Source organism: Oncorhynchus nerka, linkage group LG14 (genome assembly GCF_034236695.1).
Source record: "Oncorhynchus nerka isolate Pitt River linkage group LG14, Oner_Uvic_2.0, whole genome shotgun sequence".
Classification (NCBI taxonomy): domain Eukaryota; kingdom Metazoa; phylum Chordata; class Actinopteri; order Salmoniformes; family Salmonidae; genus Oncorhynchus; species Oncorhynchus nerka.
This window is the reverse complement of record NC_088409.1, coordinates 79,021,726-79,039,328: the sequence shown is the minus strand read 5'-3', so window position 1 is coordinate 79,039,328 and position 17,603 is coordinate 79,021,726. Positions and strand designations below refer to the sequence as shown.

The 17,603-nt window shown below is 43.6% G+C and overlaps 1 protein-coding gene across 8 annotated transcripts in view; it reads right to left on the bottom strand.

Moving 5' to 3' along the window:
- LOC115141938 (RNA-binding protein Musashi homolog 2-like) overlaps nucleotides 1-17,603 on the bottom strand; it is a 384,574-nt gene that overhangs the window by 110,121 nt on the left and 256,850 nt on the right. For all 8 annotated transcript variants that reach the window (XM_065000462.1, XM_065000464.1, XM_065000468.1 and 5 more), the window contains exon 8: nucleotides 6,409-6,491. In XM_065000462.1, coding sequence (XP_064856534.1) covers nucleotides 6,409-6,491 — 83 coding nt within the window. The remainder of the gene's footprint in view (nucleotides 1-6,408; nucleotides 6,492-17,603) is intronic.

Here is a 17,603-nt window from a genome sequence, read left to right as displayed (position 1 = left end):
CTAAGGAAGGAAAGTAGTGTAGTAGTGGTAGTGTTGACTAAGGAAGGAGAGTAGTGTAGTAGTGGTAGTGTTGACTAAGGAAGGAGAGTAGTGTAGTAGTGGTAGTGTTGACTAAGGAGGGAGAGTAGTGTAGTAGTGGTAGTGTTGACAAATGAGGGAGAGTAGTGTAGTAGTGGTAGTGTTGACTAAGGAAGGAGAGTAGTGTAGTAGTGGTAGTGTTGACTAAGGAAGGAGAGTAGTGTAGTAGTGGTAGTGTTGACTAAGGAGGGAGAGTAGTGTAGTAGTGGTAGTGTTGACTAAGGAAGGAGAGTAGTGTAGTAGTGGTAGTGTTGACTAAGGAAGGAGAGTAGTGTAGTAGTGGTAGTGTTGACTAAGGAAGGAGAGTAGTGTAGTAGTGGTAGTGTTGAACTAAGGAAGGAGAGTAGTGTAGTAGTGGTAGTGTTGACTAAGGAAGGAGAGTAGTGTAGTAGTGGTAGTGTTGACTAAGGAAGGAGAGTAGTGTAGTAGTGGTAGTGTTGACTAAGAAAGGAGAGTAGTGTAGTAGTGGTAGTGTTGACTAAGAAGGAATAGTAGAGTAGTGTAGTAGTGGTAGTGTTGACTAAGGAAGGAGAGTAGTGTAGTAGTGGTAGTGTTGACTAAGGAAGGAGAGTAGTGTAGTAGTGGTAGTGTTGACTAAGGAAGGAGAGTAGTGTAGTAGTGGTAGTGTTGACTAAGGAAGGAGAGTAGTGTAGTAGTGGTAGTGTTGACTAAGGAAGGAGAGTAGTGTAGTAGTGGTAGTGTTGACTAAGGAAGGAGAGTAGTGTAGTAGTGGTAGTGTTGAACTAAGGAAGGAGAGTAGTGTAGTAGTGGTAGTGTTGACTAAGGAAGGAGAGTAGTGTAGTAGTGGTAGTGTTGACTAAGGAAGGAGAGTAGTGTAGTAGTGGTAGTGTTGAACTAAGGAAGGAGAGTAGTGTAGTAGTGGTAGTGTTGACTAAGGAGGGAGAGTAGTGTAGTAGTGGTAGTGTTGACTAAGGAAGGAGAGTAGTGTAGTAGTGGTAGTGTTGACTAAGGAAGGAGAGTAGTGTAGTAGTGGTAGTGTTGACTAAGGAGGAGAGTAGTGTAGTAGTGGTAGTGTTGACTAAGGAAGGAGAGTAGTGTAGTAGTGGTAGTGTTGACTAAGGAAGGAGAGTAGTGTAGTAGTGGTAGTGTTGACTAAGGAAGGAGAGTAGTGTAGTAGTGGTAGTGTTGAGTAAGGAAGGAGAGTAGTGTAGTAGTGGTAGTGTTGACTAAGGAAGGAGAGTAGTGTAGTAGTGGTAGTGTTGACTAAGGAAGGAGAGTAGTGTAGTAGTGGTAGTGTTGACTAAGGAAGGAGAGTAGTGTAGTAGTGGTAGTGTTGACTAAGGAGGGAGAGTAGTGTAGTAGTGGTAGTGTTGACTAAGGAAGGAGAGTAGTGTAGTAGTGGTAGTGTTGACAAATGAGGGAGAGTAGTGTAGTAGTGGTAGTGTTGACTAAGGAAGGAGAGTAGTGTAGTAGTGGTAGTGTTGACTAAGGAAGGAGAGTAGTGTAGTAGTGGTAGTGTTGACTAAGGAAGGAGAGTAGTGTAGTAGTGGTAGTGTTGACTAAGGAAGGAGAGTAGTGTAGTAGTGGTAGTATTGACTAAGGAGGGAGAGTAGTGTAGTAGTGGTAGTGTTGACTAAGGAAGGAGAGTAGTGTAGTAGTGGTAGTGTTGACTAAGGAAGGAGAGTAGTGTAGTAGTGGTAGTGTTGACTAAGGAAGGAGAGTAGTGTAGTAGTGGTAGTGTTGACTAAAGAAGGGAGAGTAGTGTAGTAGTGGTAGTGTTGACTAAGGAGGGAGAGTAGTGTAGTAGTGGTAGTGTTGACTAAGGAGGGAGAGTAGTGTAGTAGTGGTAGTGTTGACTAAGGAGGGAGAGTAGTGTAGTAGTGGTAGTGTTGACTAAGGAAGGAGAGTAGTGTAGTAGTGGTAGTGTTGACTAAGGAAGGAGAGTAGTGTAGTAGTGGTAGTGTTGACTAAGGAAGGAGAGTAGTGTAGTAGTGGTAGTGTTGACTAAGGAAGGAGAGTAGTGTAGTAGTGGTAGTGTTGACTAAGGAGGGAGAGTAGTGTAGTAGTGGTAGTGTTGAACTAAGGAAGGAGAGTAGTGTAGTAGTGGTAGTGTTGACTAAGGAAGGAGAGTAGTGTAGTAGTGGTAGTGTTGACTAAGGAAGGAGAGTAGTGTAGTAGTGGTAGTGTTGACTAAGGAGGGAGAGTAGTGTAGTAGTGGTAGTGTTGACTAAGGAGGAGAGTAGTGTAGTAGTGGTAGTGTTGACTAAGGAAGGAGAGTAGTGTAGTAGTGGTAGTGTTGACTAAGGAGGAGAGTAGTGTAGTAGTGGTAGTGTTGACTAAGGAAGGAGAGTAGTGTAGTAGTGGTAGTGTTGAACTAAGGAAGGAGAGTAGTGTAGTAGTGGTAGTGTTGACTAAGGAAGGAGAGTAGTGTAGTAGTGGTAGTGTTGACTAAGGAAGGAGAGTAGTGTAGTAGTGGTAGTGTTGACTAAGGAAGGAGAGTAGTGTAGTAGTGGTAGTGTTGACTAAGAAGGAATAGTAGAGTAGTGTAGTAGTGGTAGTGTTGACTAAGGAAGGAGAGTAGTGTAGTAGTGGTAGTGTTGACTAAGGAAGGAGAGTAGTGTAGTAGTGGTAGTGTTGACTAAGGAAGGAGAGTAGTGTAGTAGTGGTAGTGTTGACTAAGGAAGGAGAGTAGTGTAGTAGTGGTAGTGTTGACAAATGAGGGAGAGTAGTGTAGTAGTGGTAGTGTTGACTAAGGAAGGAGAGTAGTGTAGTAGTGGTAGTGTTGACTAAGGAAGGAGAGTAGTGTAGTAGTGGTAGTGTTGAACTAAGGAAGGAGAGTAGTGTAGTAGTGGTAGTGTTGAACTAAGGAAGGAGAGTAGTGTAGTAGTGGTAGTGTTGACTAAGGAAGGAGAGAAGTGTAGTAGTGGTAGTGTTGACTAAGGAAGGAGAGTAGTGTAGTAGTGGTAGTGTTGACTAAGGAAGGAGAGTAGTGTAGTAGTGGTAGTGTTGACTAAGAAGGAATAGTAGAGTAGTGTAGTAGTGGTAGTGTTGACTAAGGAAGGAGAGTAGTGTAGTAGTGGTAGTGTTGACTAAGGAAGGAGAGTAGTGTAGTAGTGGTAGTGTTGACTAAGGAAGGAGAGTAGTGTAGTAGTGGTAGTGTTGACTAAGGAAGGAGAGTAGTGTAGTAGTGGTAGTGTTGAACTAAGGAAGGAGAGTAGTGTAGTAGTGGTAGTGTTGACTAAGGAAGGAGAGTAGTGTAGTAGTGGTAGTGTTGAACTAAGGAAGGAGAGTAGTGTAGTAGTGGTAGTGTTGACTAAGGAAGGAGAGTAGTGTAGTAGTGGTAGTGTTGACTAAGGAAGGAGAGTAGTGTAGTAGTGGTAGTATTGACTAAGGAGGGAGAGTAGTGTAGTAGTGGTAGTGTTGACTAAGGAGGGAGAGTAGTGTAGTAGTGGTAGTGTTGACTAAGGAAGGAGAGTAGTGTAGTAGTGGTAGTGTTGACTAAGGAAGGAGAGTAGTGTAGTAGTGGTAGTGTTGACTAAGGAAGGAGAGTAGTGTAGTAGTGGTAGTGTTGACTAAGGAAGGAGAGTAGTGTAGTAGTGGTAGTGTTGAACTAAGGAAGGAGAGTAGTGTAGTAGTGGTAGTGTTGACTAAGGAAGGAGAGTAGTGTAGTAGTGGTAGTGTTGACTAAGGAAGGAGAGTAGTGTAGTAGTGGTAGTGTTGACTAAGGAAGGAGAGTAGTGTAGTAGTGGTAGTGTTGACTAAGAAGGAATAGTAGAGTAGTGTAGTAGTGGTAGTGTTGACTAAGGAAGGAGAGTAGTGTAGTAGTGGTAGTGTTGACTAAGGAAGGAGAGTAGTGTAGTAGTGGTAGTGTTGACTAAGGAAGGAGAGTAGTGTAGTAGTGGTAGTGTTGACTAAGGAGGGAGAGAGTAGTGTAGTAGTGGTAGTGTTGACTAAGGAAGGAGAGTAGTGTAGTAGTGGTAGTGTTGACTAAGGAAGGAGAGTAGTGTAGTAGTGGTAGTGTTGACTAAGAAGGAATAGTAGAGTAGTGTAGTAGTGGTAGTGTTGACTAAGGAAAGAAAGTAGTGTAGTAGTGGTAGTGTTGACTGAGAAGGAAAAATAGTGTAGTAGTGGTAGTGTTGACTAAGGAAGGATAGTAGTGTAGTAGTGGTAGTGTTGACTAAGGAAGGAAAGTAGTGTAGTAGTGGTAGTGTTGACTAAGGAAGGAGAGTAGTGTAGTAGTGGTAGTGTTGACTAAGAAGGAATAGTAGAGTAGTGTAGTAGTGGTAGTGTTGACTAAGGAAAGAAAGTAGTGTAGTAGTGGTAGTGTTGAATGAGAAGGAAAAATAGTGTAGTAGTGGTAGTGTTGACTAAGGAGGGAGTTCAGAGTAGTGTAGTAGTGGTAGTGTTGACTAAGGAGGGAGATCAGAGGAGTGTAGTAGTGGTAGTGTTGACTAAGGAGGGAGAGTAGTGTAGTAGTGGTAGTGTTGACTAAGGAAAGAAAGTCGTGTAGTAGTGGTAGTGTTGACTAAAGAAGGAAAAATAGGGTAGTAGTGGTAGTGTTGACTAAGGAGGGAGTTCAGAGTAGTGTAGTAGTGGTAGTGTTGACTAAGGAGGGAGTTCAGAGTAGTGTAGTAGTGGTAGTGTTGACTAAACAAGGAAAAATAGGGTAGTAGTGGTAGTGTTGACTAAGGAGGGAGTTCAGAGTAGTGTAGTAGTGGTAGTGTTGACTAAGGAGGGAGAGTAGAGTAGTGTAGTAGTGGTAGTGTTGACTGAGGAGGGAGAGTGGTGTAGTAGTGGTAGTGTTGACTAAGGAAGGAGAGTGGTGTAGTAGTGGTAGTGTTGACTAAGGAAGGAGAGTAGTGTAGTAGTGGTAGTGTTGACTAAGGAAGGAGAGTAGTGTAGTAGTGGTAGTGTTGACTAAGAAGGAATAGTAGAGTAGTGTAGTAGTGGTAGTGTTGACTAAGGAAAGAAAGTAGTGTAGTAGTGGTAGTGTTGACTGAGAAGGAAAAATAGTGTAGTAGTGGTAGTGTTGACTAAGGAAGGATAGTAGTGTAGTAGTGGTAGTGTTGACTAAGGAAGGAAAGTAGTGTAGTAGTGGTAGTGTTGACTAAGGAAGGAGAGTAGTGTAGTAGTGGTAGTGTTGACTAAGAAGGAATAGTAGAGTAGTGTAGTAGTGGTAGTGTTGACTAAGGAAAGAAAGTAGTGTAGTAGTGGTAGTGTTGAATGAGAAGGAAAAATAGTGTAGTAGTGGTAGTGTTGACTAAGGAGGGAGATCAGAGGAGTGTAGTAGTGGTAGTGTTGACTAAGGAGGGAGAGTAGTGTAGTAGTGGTAGTGTTGACTAAGGAAAGAAAGTCGTGTAGTAGTGGTAGTGTTGACTAAAGAAGGAAAAATAGGGTAGTAGTGGTAGTGTTGACTAAGGAGGGAGTTCAGAGTAGTGTAGTAGTGGTAGTGTTGACTAAGGAGGGAGTTCAGAGTAGTGTAGTAGTGGTAGTGTTGACTAAACAAGGAAAAATAGGGTAGTAGTGGTAGTGTTGACTAAGGAGGGAGTTCAGAGTAGTGTAGTAGTGGTAGTGTTGACTAAGGAGGGAGAGTAGAGTAGTGTAGTAGTGGTAGTGTTGACTGAGGAGGGAGAGTGGTGTAGTAGTGGTAGTGTTGACTAAGGAAGGAGAGTGGTGTAGTAGTGGTAGTGTTGACTAAGGAGGGAGAGTTGTCAGTGCACGGCATATGGAGCCATGCAGGGTCTGATATGCTCCCCCTACGCTGCTATACTGCACTTTCTGAGCCACAGCAGGCTGCATGAGTGACAAGCAACTAGCGCAGGCTAACGCTACACCCAGGCTTCACCACCACCACCCTCGTCCTCTCTGCACACCATTGTCTCGCCATCCTGGGCCTCAGCCAGCCTGCTCACAGCCTACCTGGTCAACAGGCCATTAATCCTGACCCGAGACCAGTCTGCTGGAAACACACTTCCACTACTGAAGATTAAGAACAAACATCAATACCAGGTCTGGCATCAGGTGTGGCATTGAAACAGCCTGGACTGATAGGTTTAATGTTGTTGTTTTTTCAATAATACCACCAGCTTTCACAGACATGGATACCTGTTCCAGCCTGATTTGCAGGGTGGTTTTGCGTGAGGTAGGGACAGGTTGTTTTGCCCTTCTGCCAGGAACGACTCACAAACACAATTTCATGGTGTGTGGTCATCGGTGCACAGTGCACACCACTGACTCCATATCCCTAAAAACGTGTGTGTGTGTGTGTGTGTGTGTCTGCCATCGTTCCCGCTGTGCTAAAGAGAAAATCAAATATTAATCCAGCCAGCAACGCACCGTCCACCGTTTTGAAAAGCGAGAGCCACTCACCATTTTATTATTGATTTCATGAAAGTGAATCTCGCATACTTTCTCCACAACGTCCTCAACCTCAAAAGTTACAAAGCCGAAACCTGCAGGGAGGACAGAGAGGTAGAGAGAATGACATGAAGAGGGGGACAGAGAGAGAAAGAGGGTGAGTGAAAAGGAGAAAAAGGCAGAGAGAAATAAAGCATTGGTTATAGTCAAAATTCATTAAAAAAACTTGAATTTGCAAGACAGGCAACATATGAAAATGTGTCCCCTAAATTTAGCTAAACCCTGTGTTATCAGGACTGAATAAAGATGCAGTTATAGATCTGGAACGGCCGTACAGCTATGTGCAATAAAAATGATACAGTTCTCATTATTAGAATAACTATATTCCTGCTTCACAGATAGAAGAGGAGGGAAATGCCACAAGCTCATTAAAGGAAGTTCATGGACCCTGGCCTAGCCCGTGAATTTCATTACAGATATTCTCTGCTCCGACATTGATATTTCACTGTAAAACACATTCTAGTTTCTGTCAGGCCATATCATATTATTGTGACACAGAACATTATATAAATCTCTCAAATCAGCAACAAACACTAATTGATAACTAATAGAGGGTAATCTAGTGACTTGTGGCTTGACCGGATTATCTCATTCTTAACTAATAGTGGCAGGCAGGTAGCCTAGCGGCAAACCAGCAACCGGACATGAAAAATCTGACAGGAAGTTAGCTGGCATCAGCTAGAGGGGTGTCCGGGGTGCCACCCCCAAAATTTCATTTGCTACTGGCATTTTGATGCTGTTTGACATCTCGTTTCACCTCTTGTTAAAAGAAGCATTTATTTTGATGTTCGGCGGCGCATTTTCAAATCGAGGATGAAGAAGAGAGAATATTAAGGTTGGTTGCGAGATACAGAAGAATAAGAAGAACATACAGAAGAAGAAGAGAGAATACGTTTGAAAATGTTTCTCAGAACTCAGCATAGTTGTCACGATCGTCGTGGTAATCATAGTCAGACCAAGGCTCAGCGAAAGTAGAGTTCCACATGTTAATTAATTGAAACTCACAAAAACAGTAAAGATCAACGATCAGGCATCAACACAAAAACAAGATCCCACAAAAACCAGTGGGGCATTAGCTGCCTAAATATGATCCCCAATCAGAGACAACGATAAACAGCTGCCTCTGATTGGGAACCATACCAGGCCAACATAGAAATAAATGCACTAGATCACCCACCCTAGTCACACCCCGACCTAACCAAAATAGAGAATAAAAAGGCACTCTATGATCAGGGCGTGACAGTAGTACTAGGAAACGGGCTTTCAACAGCTCCTGCTATAAGGACAATTCATGGCTTGAATATTCTGTATGTCAAGATTCAACCTATTGTTTCACCTGTAGGCATTTTTCTCTGCCCAATACACCTGAATCTGCCTTCACATCACAGTCATGTTTCTCTGCCCAATACACCTGAATCTGCCTTCACATCACAGTCAGGTTTCTCTGCCGAATACACCTGAATCTGCCTTCACATCACAGGCAGGTTTCTCTGCCCAATACACCTGAATCTGCCTTCACATCACAGTCAGGTTTCTCTGCCCAATACACCTGAATCTGCCTTCACATCACAGTCATGTTTCTCTGTTCAATACACCTGAATCTGCCTTCACATCACAGTCAGGTTTTTGTAACTGGAAAAAGGCGCTGTTTAAAGATGATGGGTTTAAGTAAGCTCCATTCAAAGGCAGAGCATCCTATCAATGCTATTTATGCTCGGAAGCGCAGCAAGGTCACTGAGAGACTGATGACTCTCACAACAAGGGTCATTTTTTACAATCTTAGAAGAAATAGCAGAGCATGACCCTCTCATAGAGAACTGGATGAATGCATGTGGCAATGCTAAGTACACAAGCCACCAAATCCATAACAAAGTTATTGAGGGCTTAACTGAGATGGTGCAAAGTTAAATAATAAGAGAAGTAAAAGAAAGAGATGTTTTTAGTGTAATTGCAGAGGAAACCAAAGCACGGATTAAAAACAGTGCAAGATTTGCATTTTATGTGCACTGTAATGCACATTGTTTGAATTTGGTTATTGTCGATGTTGTAAAATCAGTGCCTGAGGCAGTTAACTTCTTTGCTCTCCTGCAGCTTTATAACTTTGTATCTGCTCGTACGTTCATCTCAAATTGCTTGCAGTTCAGAAAGAGCTGTATCCATAGCAGCAGCCCAGGGAACTACAGAGACTTACGGATGTAAGGTGGGCATGCAGACACATGGCATGCCATAATCTGAGGGACAGGCTTCCAGCAGTTCTGAGAGTGCTACAGGATATCACACTTGAAAATAGTGGTGATAGATCAGTGGAGGCAAGGGGCCTTCTTTCTCAGATAGATTTACATTTCATTGGGCTTTTGGTTACCTTTTGTAAAGTGCTTGGAGATGGCAAATGTCTTTCTGACATGTTCTCTAATCAAGCTCTCTTGACCTAACAAGGGCTGTGGATCTGGTAGGTGCCCTTACAGACACATTGCAGGACTACAGTGAGGGTTACTTTGGAGAGCTATGGAAAGAGGTTGAAGAGATTGCAGAGCACTGCAAAATAGGTGTACAAACAGTGTATAAAATACAGCCTAAAACAAGCATAAGATTTCATGACTCATTGATGATGAGCACTGTAGGACAGAAAAATAGTGACCAACGTGATGGTGAGACCTTCCAAAGAGCTATATTTTATCAGGTGTTTGACAGTCTCACAGCTGAGCTGCAGAGGCGGTTTTCAAAAAAGAATTGCGAGATAATGCAAGGGGTCCAGTCTCTCAACCCAAGGAGGACAACATTATTGAATGACAAGCCTCTGTTTGCCTTTGCTCAGACCTTTGAGTCAGATTTAGATGAGCTCAAACATGAGGTTCATCAAACCAAGCGGCTTCTTGATATGAGAGAGAAAAGTGGAAGGGACAGACCATCTACTCTACTTATAAAGAGGTGTTCCATGAGCTATTTCGACTTTGTAAGATTTCTGTTGTTACACCAGTCAGCAGTGCTTCTTGTGAGAGAAGCTTCTCAGCTATAAAACGGACAACAATGGTTGATGACAGGTTAAGTCACCTCGGAATTCTCAGTGTTGAGTCAAGGAGGGCACACTCCCTAAACATGGATGAGTTTGTGAAACATTTTGAGTGAGTGAGAGAGAGAGAGAGAGAGAGAGAGAGAGAGAGAGAGAGAGAGACAGACAGAGAGAGAGAGAGACAGACAGACAGACAGACAGACAGACAGACAGACAGACAGACAGACAGACAGACAGACAGACAGACAGACAGACAGACAGACAGACAGACAGACAGACAGACAGACAGACAGAGAGAGAGAGAGACAGAGAGACAGAGAGAGACAGAGAGAGAGAGAGAGAGAGAGAGAAGTTGAGCTGCAGTTCCGAGGTAGAGACACTGACTATTCATAGTATGTTAAAGGATTCTAGTGAAGTAACCCTTTTGGACCACACTATCTGCCATATTGAAGATCTCTGGGTTAAGTGAAGTATCACTGCTCCGTAGATGCCAGGTTAGGGTTACACGCTCATTTTCTGTCATGGACTATGGAACCCCTGATGTAGCCTTGGCCACCCCATGTAGAAAACTCTAGTTCCGCCACTGATCAGGGTTGCTGGTATCAAATGTTAAATGTCATTGCCTCGGGTTGGACCTTATGTGCAATTGACCAACAAAGTGATCTTCATCTGAGAGGATAATCTAGTGGCTCATGGGTCAGAAATTGACCAGATTATCTACATGTCGCATAAAGCGATAACATCATGAAGGCATATACAAAGGATAGAGACACCCAAAAAGGCCCACATGCACTGACACAGATATACACACTCCAGCAGGAAAGCCTTCCACTGACGAATCAGTACACTCTCTAAAACAAACAAGGAGCAGAGCGAAATAAAGCACAAGTTTTGCAACCTGCTGTGACAAGCTGAAACAAGGCTTTGGCTTTTAAGTGAATGGGAGATAAGCATGTGGGAGTCAGGAGTTCAAAAGGGTTTGACAGAGAGCCAGCACGTGGCCAGGCCCCCCCCCCCCCCCCCCCCCCTCCACACACGCAAGCAGATAAGGGCAGATAAAGAGGCGGGAGGACTGATAAGAGGGTCAAGAGAGAGCAACCGTTCCGACAACACCCCCTGTCCTGTCCCGCCTCTGCACACACCGCAGTACACTAACAATGAGTTATTACACAGTACAGTGCAGGACATTCAATTCACAAACACACACACAGGAACAGAAACTCTGCCTGAATGTTATATGTACACATGAAGTTGAATCCATACAGGCATTAGACATCATCAAACAGTTATCAGTGATCAAAGCCGCCTACACACTCTCTGGTGAAAGGCAGGAAGTGAAGTTCATTAGTCTATGACCTGCCCTCTCTCCATGACTTCCTGTTTTGATCCAGGGAGATCACACGTCAGACAGAGAACTCAACTCACAACCCCCTTTCCTCAACTCTCAAGCCTCTCTCGGTCAATCTTTCTCTCAGGAACATACAGCATTAGATCAATGAAACACAGATCACATGCAGTGCACTCTGAAAGTATTCAGACCCCTTGACTTTTTCCACATTTTGTCACGTTACAGCCTTACTCTAAAATGAATTAAAAAATATATATATCCTCAATCTACACACAATAACCAATAATGTATTTATTTATTATTATTTAACCTTTATTTAACTAGGCAAGTCACTTAAGAACAAATTCTTATTTACAATGACGGCCTACCCCGGCCAAACCCGGACAGCACTGGGCCAATTGTGCGCCGCCCTATGGGACTCCCAATCACAGTCGGATATGATGCAGCCTGGATATTGACAAAGTGAAAACAGGTTTTCGGACATTCTTGCAAATGTATAAAAAAATAAGACACAGAATTACCTCATTTTTAAAATGTACATACAGTTGGAAGTTTACATACACTTAGGTTGGAGTCATTACAACTTGTTTTTCAACCACTCCACAATTTCTTGGTAACAAACTATAGATTTGGCAAGTCAGTTAGGACATCTACTTTGTGCATGACACAAGTCATTTTTCCAAAAATAGTTTATTTATTTATTTATTTCACTAGTATTTAACCAGGTAGGGTAGTTGAGAACAAGTTCTCATTTGCAACTGCGACCTGGCCAAGATAAAGCGTAGCAATTCGACACATACAACACAGAGTTACACATGGAATAAACAAAACATACAGTCAATAATACAGTAGAACAAAAGAAAACAAAAAGTCTATATACAGTGAGTGCAAATGAGGTAAGTTAAGGAAATAAATAGGCCATGGTGGCGAAGTAATTACAATATAGCAATTAAACACTGGAATGGTAGATCGGCAGAAGATGAATGTGCAGGTAGAGATACTGGGGTGCAAAGGAGCAAAATAAATAAATAAATACCAGTATGGGGATGAGGTAGGTAGATAGATGGGCTGTTTACAGATGTGCTATGTACAGGTGCAGTGATCTGTAAACTGCTCTGACAGCTGGTGCTTAAAGCTAGTGAGGGAGATGTGAGTCTCCAGCTTCAGAGATCTTTTCAATTCGTTCCAGTCATGGGCAGCAGAGAACTGGAAGGAAAGACGACCAAAGGAGGAATTGGCTTTGGGGGTGACTAGTGAGATATACCTGCTGGAGCGCGTGCTACGAGTGGGTGCTGCTATGGTGACCAGTGAGCTGAGATAAGGCGGGGCTTTACCTAGCAGAGACTTGTAGATAACCTGTAGCCAGTGGGTTTGGCGACGAGTATGAAGCGAGGGCCAACCAACGAGAGCGTACAGGTCGCAATGGTGGGTAGTGTATGGGGCTTTGGTGACAAAACGGATGGCACTGTGATAGACTGCATCCAGTTTGTTGAGTAGAGTGTTGGAGGCTATTTTATAAATGACATCACCGAAGTCGAGGATCGGTAGGATGGTCAGTTTTACGAGGGTATGTTTGGCAGCATTAGTGAAGGATGCTTTGTTGCGATATAGGAAGCTGATTCTAGATTTAATTTTGGAATGGAGATGCTTAATGTGAGTCTGGAAGGAGAGTTTACAATCTAACCAGACACCCAGGTGTTTGTAGTTGTCCACGTATTCTAAGTCAGAGCCGTCCAGAGTAGTGATGCTGGATGGGTGAGCAGGTGCGGGCAGCGATCGATTGAAAAGCATGCATTTAGTTTTACTTGCGTTTAAGAGCAGTTAGAGGCCACGGAAGGAGAGTTGTATGGCATTGAAGCTCGTCTGGAGGTTAGTTAACCTCTTGAACCTCTGGGGGCAGTATTTCATTTTTGGATGAAAAACGTTCCCGTTTTAAACAAGATATTTTGTCACGAAAAGATGCTCGACTATGCATATAATTGACAGCTTTGGAAAGAAAACACTCTGACGTTTCCAAAACTGCAAAGATATTGTCTGTGAGTGCCAAAGAACTAATGCTACAGGCGAAACCAAGATGAAATTTCATACAGGAAGTGAGATTTTGAATGCGCTGAGTTCCAATGTCTCCTTATATGGCTGTGAATGTGCAAGGAATGAGCCTGCACTTTCTGTAGTGTCCCCAAGGTGTCTGCAGCATTGTGACGTATTTGTAGGCATATCATTGGAAAATTGACCATAAGAGACTACATTTACCAGGTGTCCGCTCGGTGTCCTCCGTCGAAACTATTGCGTAATCTCCAGGTGCGTGCATTTTTTCATTTTGTTCAGAGGAGAAACCAAACTGCCACGAGTGATTTATCATCGAATAGATATGTGAAAAACAACTTGAGGATTGATTCTAAACAACGTTTGCCATGTTTCTGTCATAATTATGGAGTTAATTTGGAAAAAAGTTTGCCGTTGTAATGACTGAATCTTCTGGGGTTTTTTCTTAGCCAAACGTGACGAACAAAACGGAGCGATTTCTCCTACACAAATAATCTTTTTGGAAAAACTGAACATTTGCTATCTAACTGAGAGTCTCCTCATTGAAAACATCTGAAGTTCTTCAAAGGTAAATTATTTTATTTGAATGCTTTTCTTGTTTTTGTGAAAATGTTGCCTGCTGAATGCTAGGCTTAATGCTATGCTATAGCTATCAATACTCTTACACAAATGCTTGTGTAGCTATGGTTGAAAAGCATTTTTTGAAAATCTGAGATGAGTGTTGTTAACAAAAGGCTAAGCTTGTGAGTCAATATATTTATTTCATTTCATTTGCGATTTTCATGAATAGTTAACATTGCGTTATGGTAATGAGCTTGAGGCTATAATTACGCTCCCGGATACGGGATTGCTCGTCGCAACAGGTTAACACTGTGTCCAAGGAGGGGCCAGAAGTATACAGAATGGTGTCGTCTGCGTAGAGGTGGATCAGAGAATCACCAGCAGCAAGAGCAACATCATTGATGTATACAGAAAAGAGAGTCGGCCCGAGAATTGAACCCTGTGGCACACCCATAGAGACTTTCAGAGGTCCAGACAACAGGCCCTCCGATTTGATACACTGAACTCTATCAGAGAAGTAGTTGGTAAACCAGGTGAGGCAATCATTTGAGAAACCAAGACTGTCGAGTCTGCCAATAAGAATGTTGTGATTGACAGAGTCGAAAGCCTTGGCCAGGTCGATGACTGCACAGTAATGTCTCTTATCGATGGCGGTTATGATGTCGTTTAGAACCTTGAGCGTGGCTGAGGTGCACCCATGACCAGCTCTGAAACCAGATTGCATAGCGGAGAAGGTATGGTGGAATTCGAAATGGTCAGTAATCTGTTTGTTAACTTGGTTTTCTAAGACCATAGAAAGACAGGGTAGGATAGATATAGGTCTGTAAGCAGTTTGGGTCTAGAGTGTCACCCCCTGTGAAGAGGGGGATGACCGCGGCAGCTTTCCAATCTTTGGGAATCTCAGACGATACGAAAGAGAGGTTGAACAGGCTAGTAATAGGGGTTGCAACAATTTCGGCAGATCATTTTAGAAAGAGAGGGTCCAGATTGTCTAGCCCGGCTGATTTGTAGGGGTCCAGATTTTACAGCTCTTTCAGAACATATCGGCTATCTGGTTTTGGGTAAAGGACAAATGGTGGGGGCTTTGGCGGGTTGCTGTGGAGGGTGCCGGACAGTTGACCTGGGTAGGGGTAGCCATGTGGAAAGCATGGCCAGCCGTAGAGAAATGCTTATTGAAATTCTCAATTATAGTGGATTTATCGGTGGTGACAATGTTTCCTAGCCTCAGAGCAGTGGGCAGCTGGGAGGAGGTGCTCTTATTCTCCATGGACTTTACAGTGTCCCAGAACTTCTTTGAGATAGTACTACAGGATGCAAATTTCTGTTTGAAAAAAGCTGCCTGTCTATATTTGTTCTTAACTTCCCTGAAAAGTTGCATATCACGGGGGCTATTCGATGCTAATGCAGAACGCCACAGGATGTTTTTGTGCTGGTCAAGGGCAGACAGGTCTGGCGTGAACCAAGGACTACATCTATTCCTAGTTCTACATTTTCTGAGAGGGGCATGCTTATTTAAGATGGTGAGGAAGGCATTTTTAAAGAATAGCCAGGCATCATCTACTGACGGGATGAGGTCAATGTCATTCCAGGATACCCCGGCCAGGTCGATTAGAAAGGCCTGCTCCCAGAAGTGTTTCAGGGAGCGTCTGACAGTGATGAGGGGTGGTCGTTTGGTCGCAGACCCATTACGGATGCAGGCAATGAGGCAGTGATCGCTGAGATCTTGATTGAAAACAGCAGAGGTGTATTTGGAGGGCGAATTAGTTAGGATGACATCTATGAGGGTGCCCGTGTTTACTGATTTGGGGTTGTACCTGGTAGGTTCATTGATAATTTGTGTGAGATTGAGGGCATCAAGCTTAGTTTGTAGGATGGCCGGGGTTTTAAGCATGTCCCAGTTTAGGTCACCTAGTAGCACGAGCTCAGAAGGTAGATGGGGGGCAATCAGTTCGAGGGCACAGCTGGGGCAGAGGGAGGTCTATAGCAAGCGGCAACAGTGAGAGTCTTGTTTCTGTTAAGGCACATTTTTAGAAGTAGGAGCTCAGATTGTTTGGGTACAGACTTAGAAAGTAATGCAGAACTCTTTGCAGTAGATTGCAACACCGCCCCCTTTGGAATTTATATCTTGGCGGAAAACGTTATAGTTAGCAATGATTTCAGGGTTTTTGCCAGGATTCAGACACGGCTAAGACATCTGGGTTGGCAGAGTGTGCTAAAGCAGTGAGTAAAACAAACTTAGGGAGTAGGCTTCTAATGTTAACATGCATGAAACCAAGGCTTTTACGTTTACAGAAGTCAACAAATGAGATCACCTGGGGGTTGGGAGTGGAGCTAGGCACTGCAGGACCTGGATTAACCTCCACATCACCAGAGGAACAGAGGAGAAGTAGGATAAGGGTACGGCTAAAGACTATACGAACTGGCCGTCTAGCACGTTCAGAACAGAGAGTAAAAGGAGCAGGTTTCTGGGCACGATAGCATAGATTCAAGGCATAGTGAGTACATTGGAGGTGGATGTGAGTACATTGGAGGTAAACCTAGGCATTGAGTAATGAAGAGAGAGATATAGTCTCTAGAGATGTTTAAACCAGGTGATGTCATCGCATATTTAGGAGGTGGAACAACATGGTTGGTTAAGGCATATTGAGCAGGGCTAGAGGCTCTACAGTGAAATAAGACAGTAATCACTAACCAGGACAGTAATGGACACGGCATAGTGATATTAGAGAGAGGCATGCGTAGCCAAGTGAACATATGGGTCCAGTGAGTGGTTGGGCTGGCTGGGGACACGGCGATTCAGATAGCAGGCTAACAAGCTAACAGTTAGTAGGCCGGAGCTAAACAAGCAAGCAGCTAGTAGACCAGGGCAAGCTAGCAGTTAGCAGGCCGGGTTAGCAAGCAAGCAGTTAGCATGGGCTAGCAGTTAGTAGACCAGGGCACGCTAGCAGTTAGCAGACCGGGTTAGCAAGCAAGCAGTTAGCAAGGGCCAGAAAGTTAGCCTTTGGGGGCGTCGCGATGGGGCTAAGTCTGTTTTTGCCTCTTTGTGCGGTGACTTCGATAGACCAGTCGTGGAATTAGTAGGGTTCCAAGTACAGTGCCTTGCGAAAGTATTCGGCCCCCTTGAACTTTGCGACCTTTTTGGCAACAATGCAAAACATTATGTTTGGCGTAAAAGCAACACAGCTCATCACCCTGAACACACCATCCCCACTGTCAAACATGGTGGTGGTAGCATCATGGTTTGGGCCTGCTTTTCTTCAGCAGGGACAGGGAAGATGGTTAAAATTGATGGGAAGATGGATGGAGCCAAATACAGGACCATTCTGGAAGAAAACCTGATGGAGTCTGCAAAAGACCTGAGACTGGGATGGAGATTTGTCTTCCAACAAGACAATGATCCAAAACATAAAGCAAAATCTACAATGGAATGGTTCAAAAATAAACATATCCAGGTGTTAGAATGGCCAAGTCAAAGTCCAGACCTGAATCCAATCGAGAATCTGTGGAAAGAACTGAAAACTGCTGTTCACAAATGCTCTCCATCCAACCTCACTGAGCTCGAGCTGTTTTGCAAGGAGTAATGGGAAAAAATTTCAGTCTCTCGATGTGCAAAACTGATAGAGACATACCCAAAGCGACTTACAGCTGTAATCGCAGCAAAAGGTGGCGCTACAAAGTATTAATTTAAGGGGGCTGAATAATTTTGCACGCCCAATTTTTCAGTTTTTGATTTGTTAAAAAAGTTTGAAATATCCAATAAATGTTGTTCCACTTCATGATTGTGTCCCACTTGGTGTTGATTCTTCACAAAAAAATACAGTTTTATATCTTTATGTTTGAAGCCTGAAATGTGGCAAAAGGTCGCAAAGTTCAAGGGGGCCGAATACTTTCGCAAGGCACTTTAGCTCTAGGTAGCTAGAAGGCTGATATTGTAGCCCAGGAGTATGCTTCGATGGTAGCACAGGAGCCCTGGCCGGGGCTAGCTTCAAGCTAAATTGGTGCTTGCTCTGGGATGGAAACGCTAGCCAGGAGTAGTCATCCGGGATTGCGGTTAGCTAGTTGTGAAGATCCAGATGAAAATGTTCAGTTTGCGGTAGGAATCCGGGGATAAAAATAACAGGTCCGTTATGCTCTGGTTAGAGTCACGTTGTTCGAACTGGCGAGAGCTTTCCGAGCTGAAGG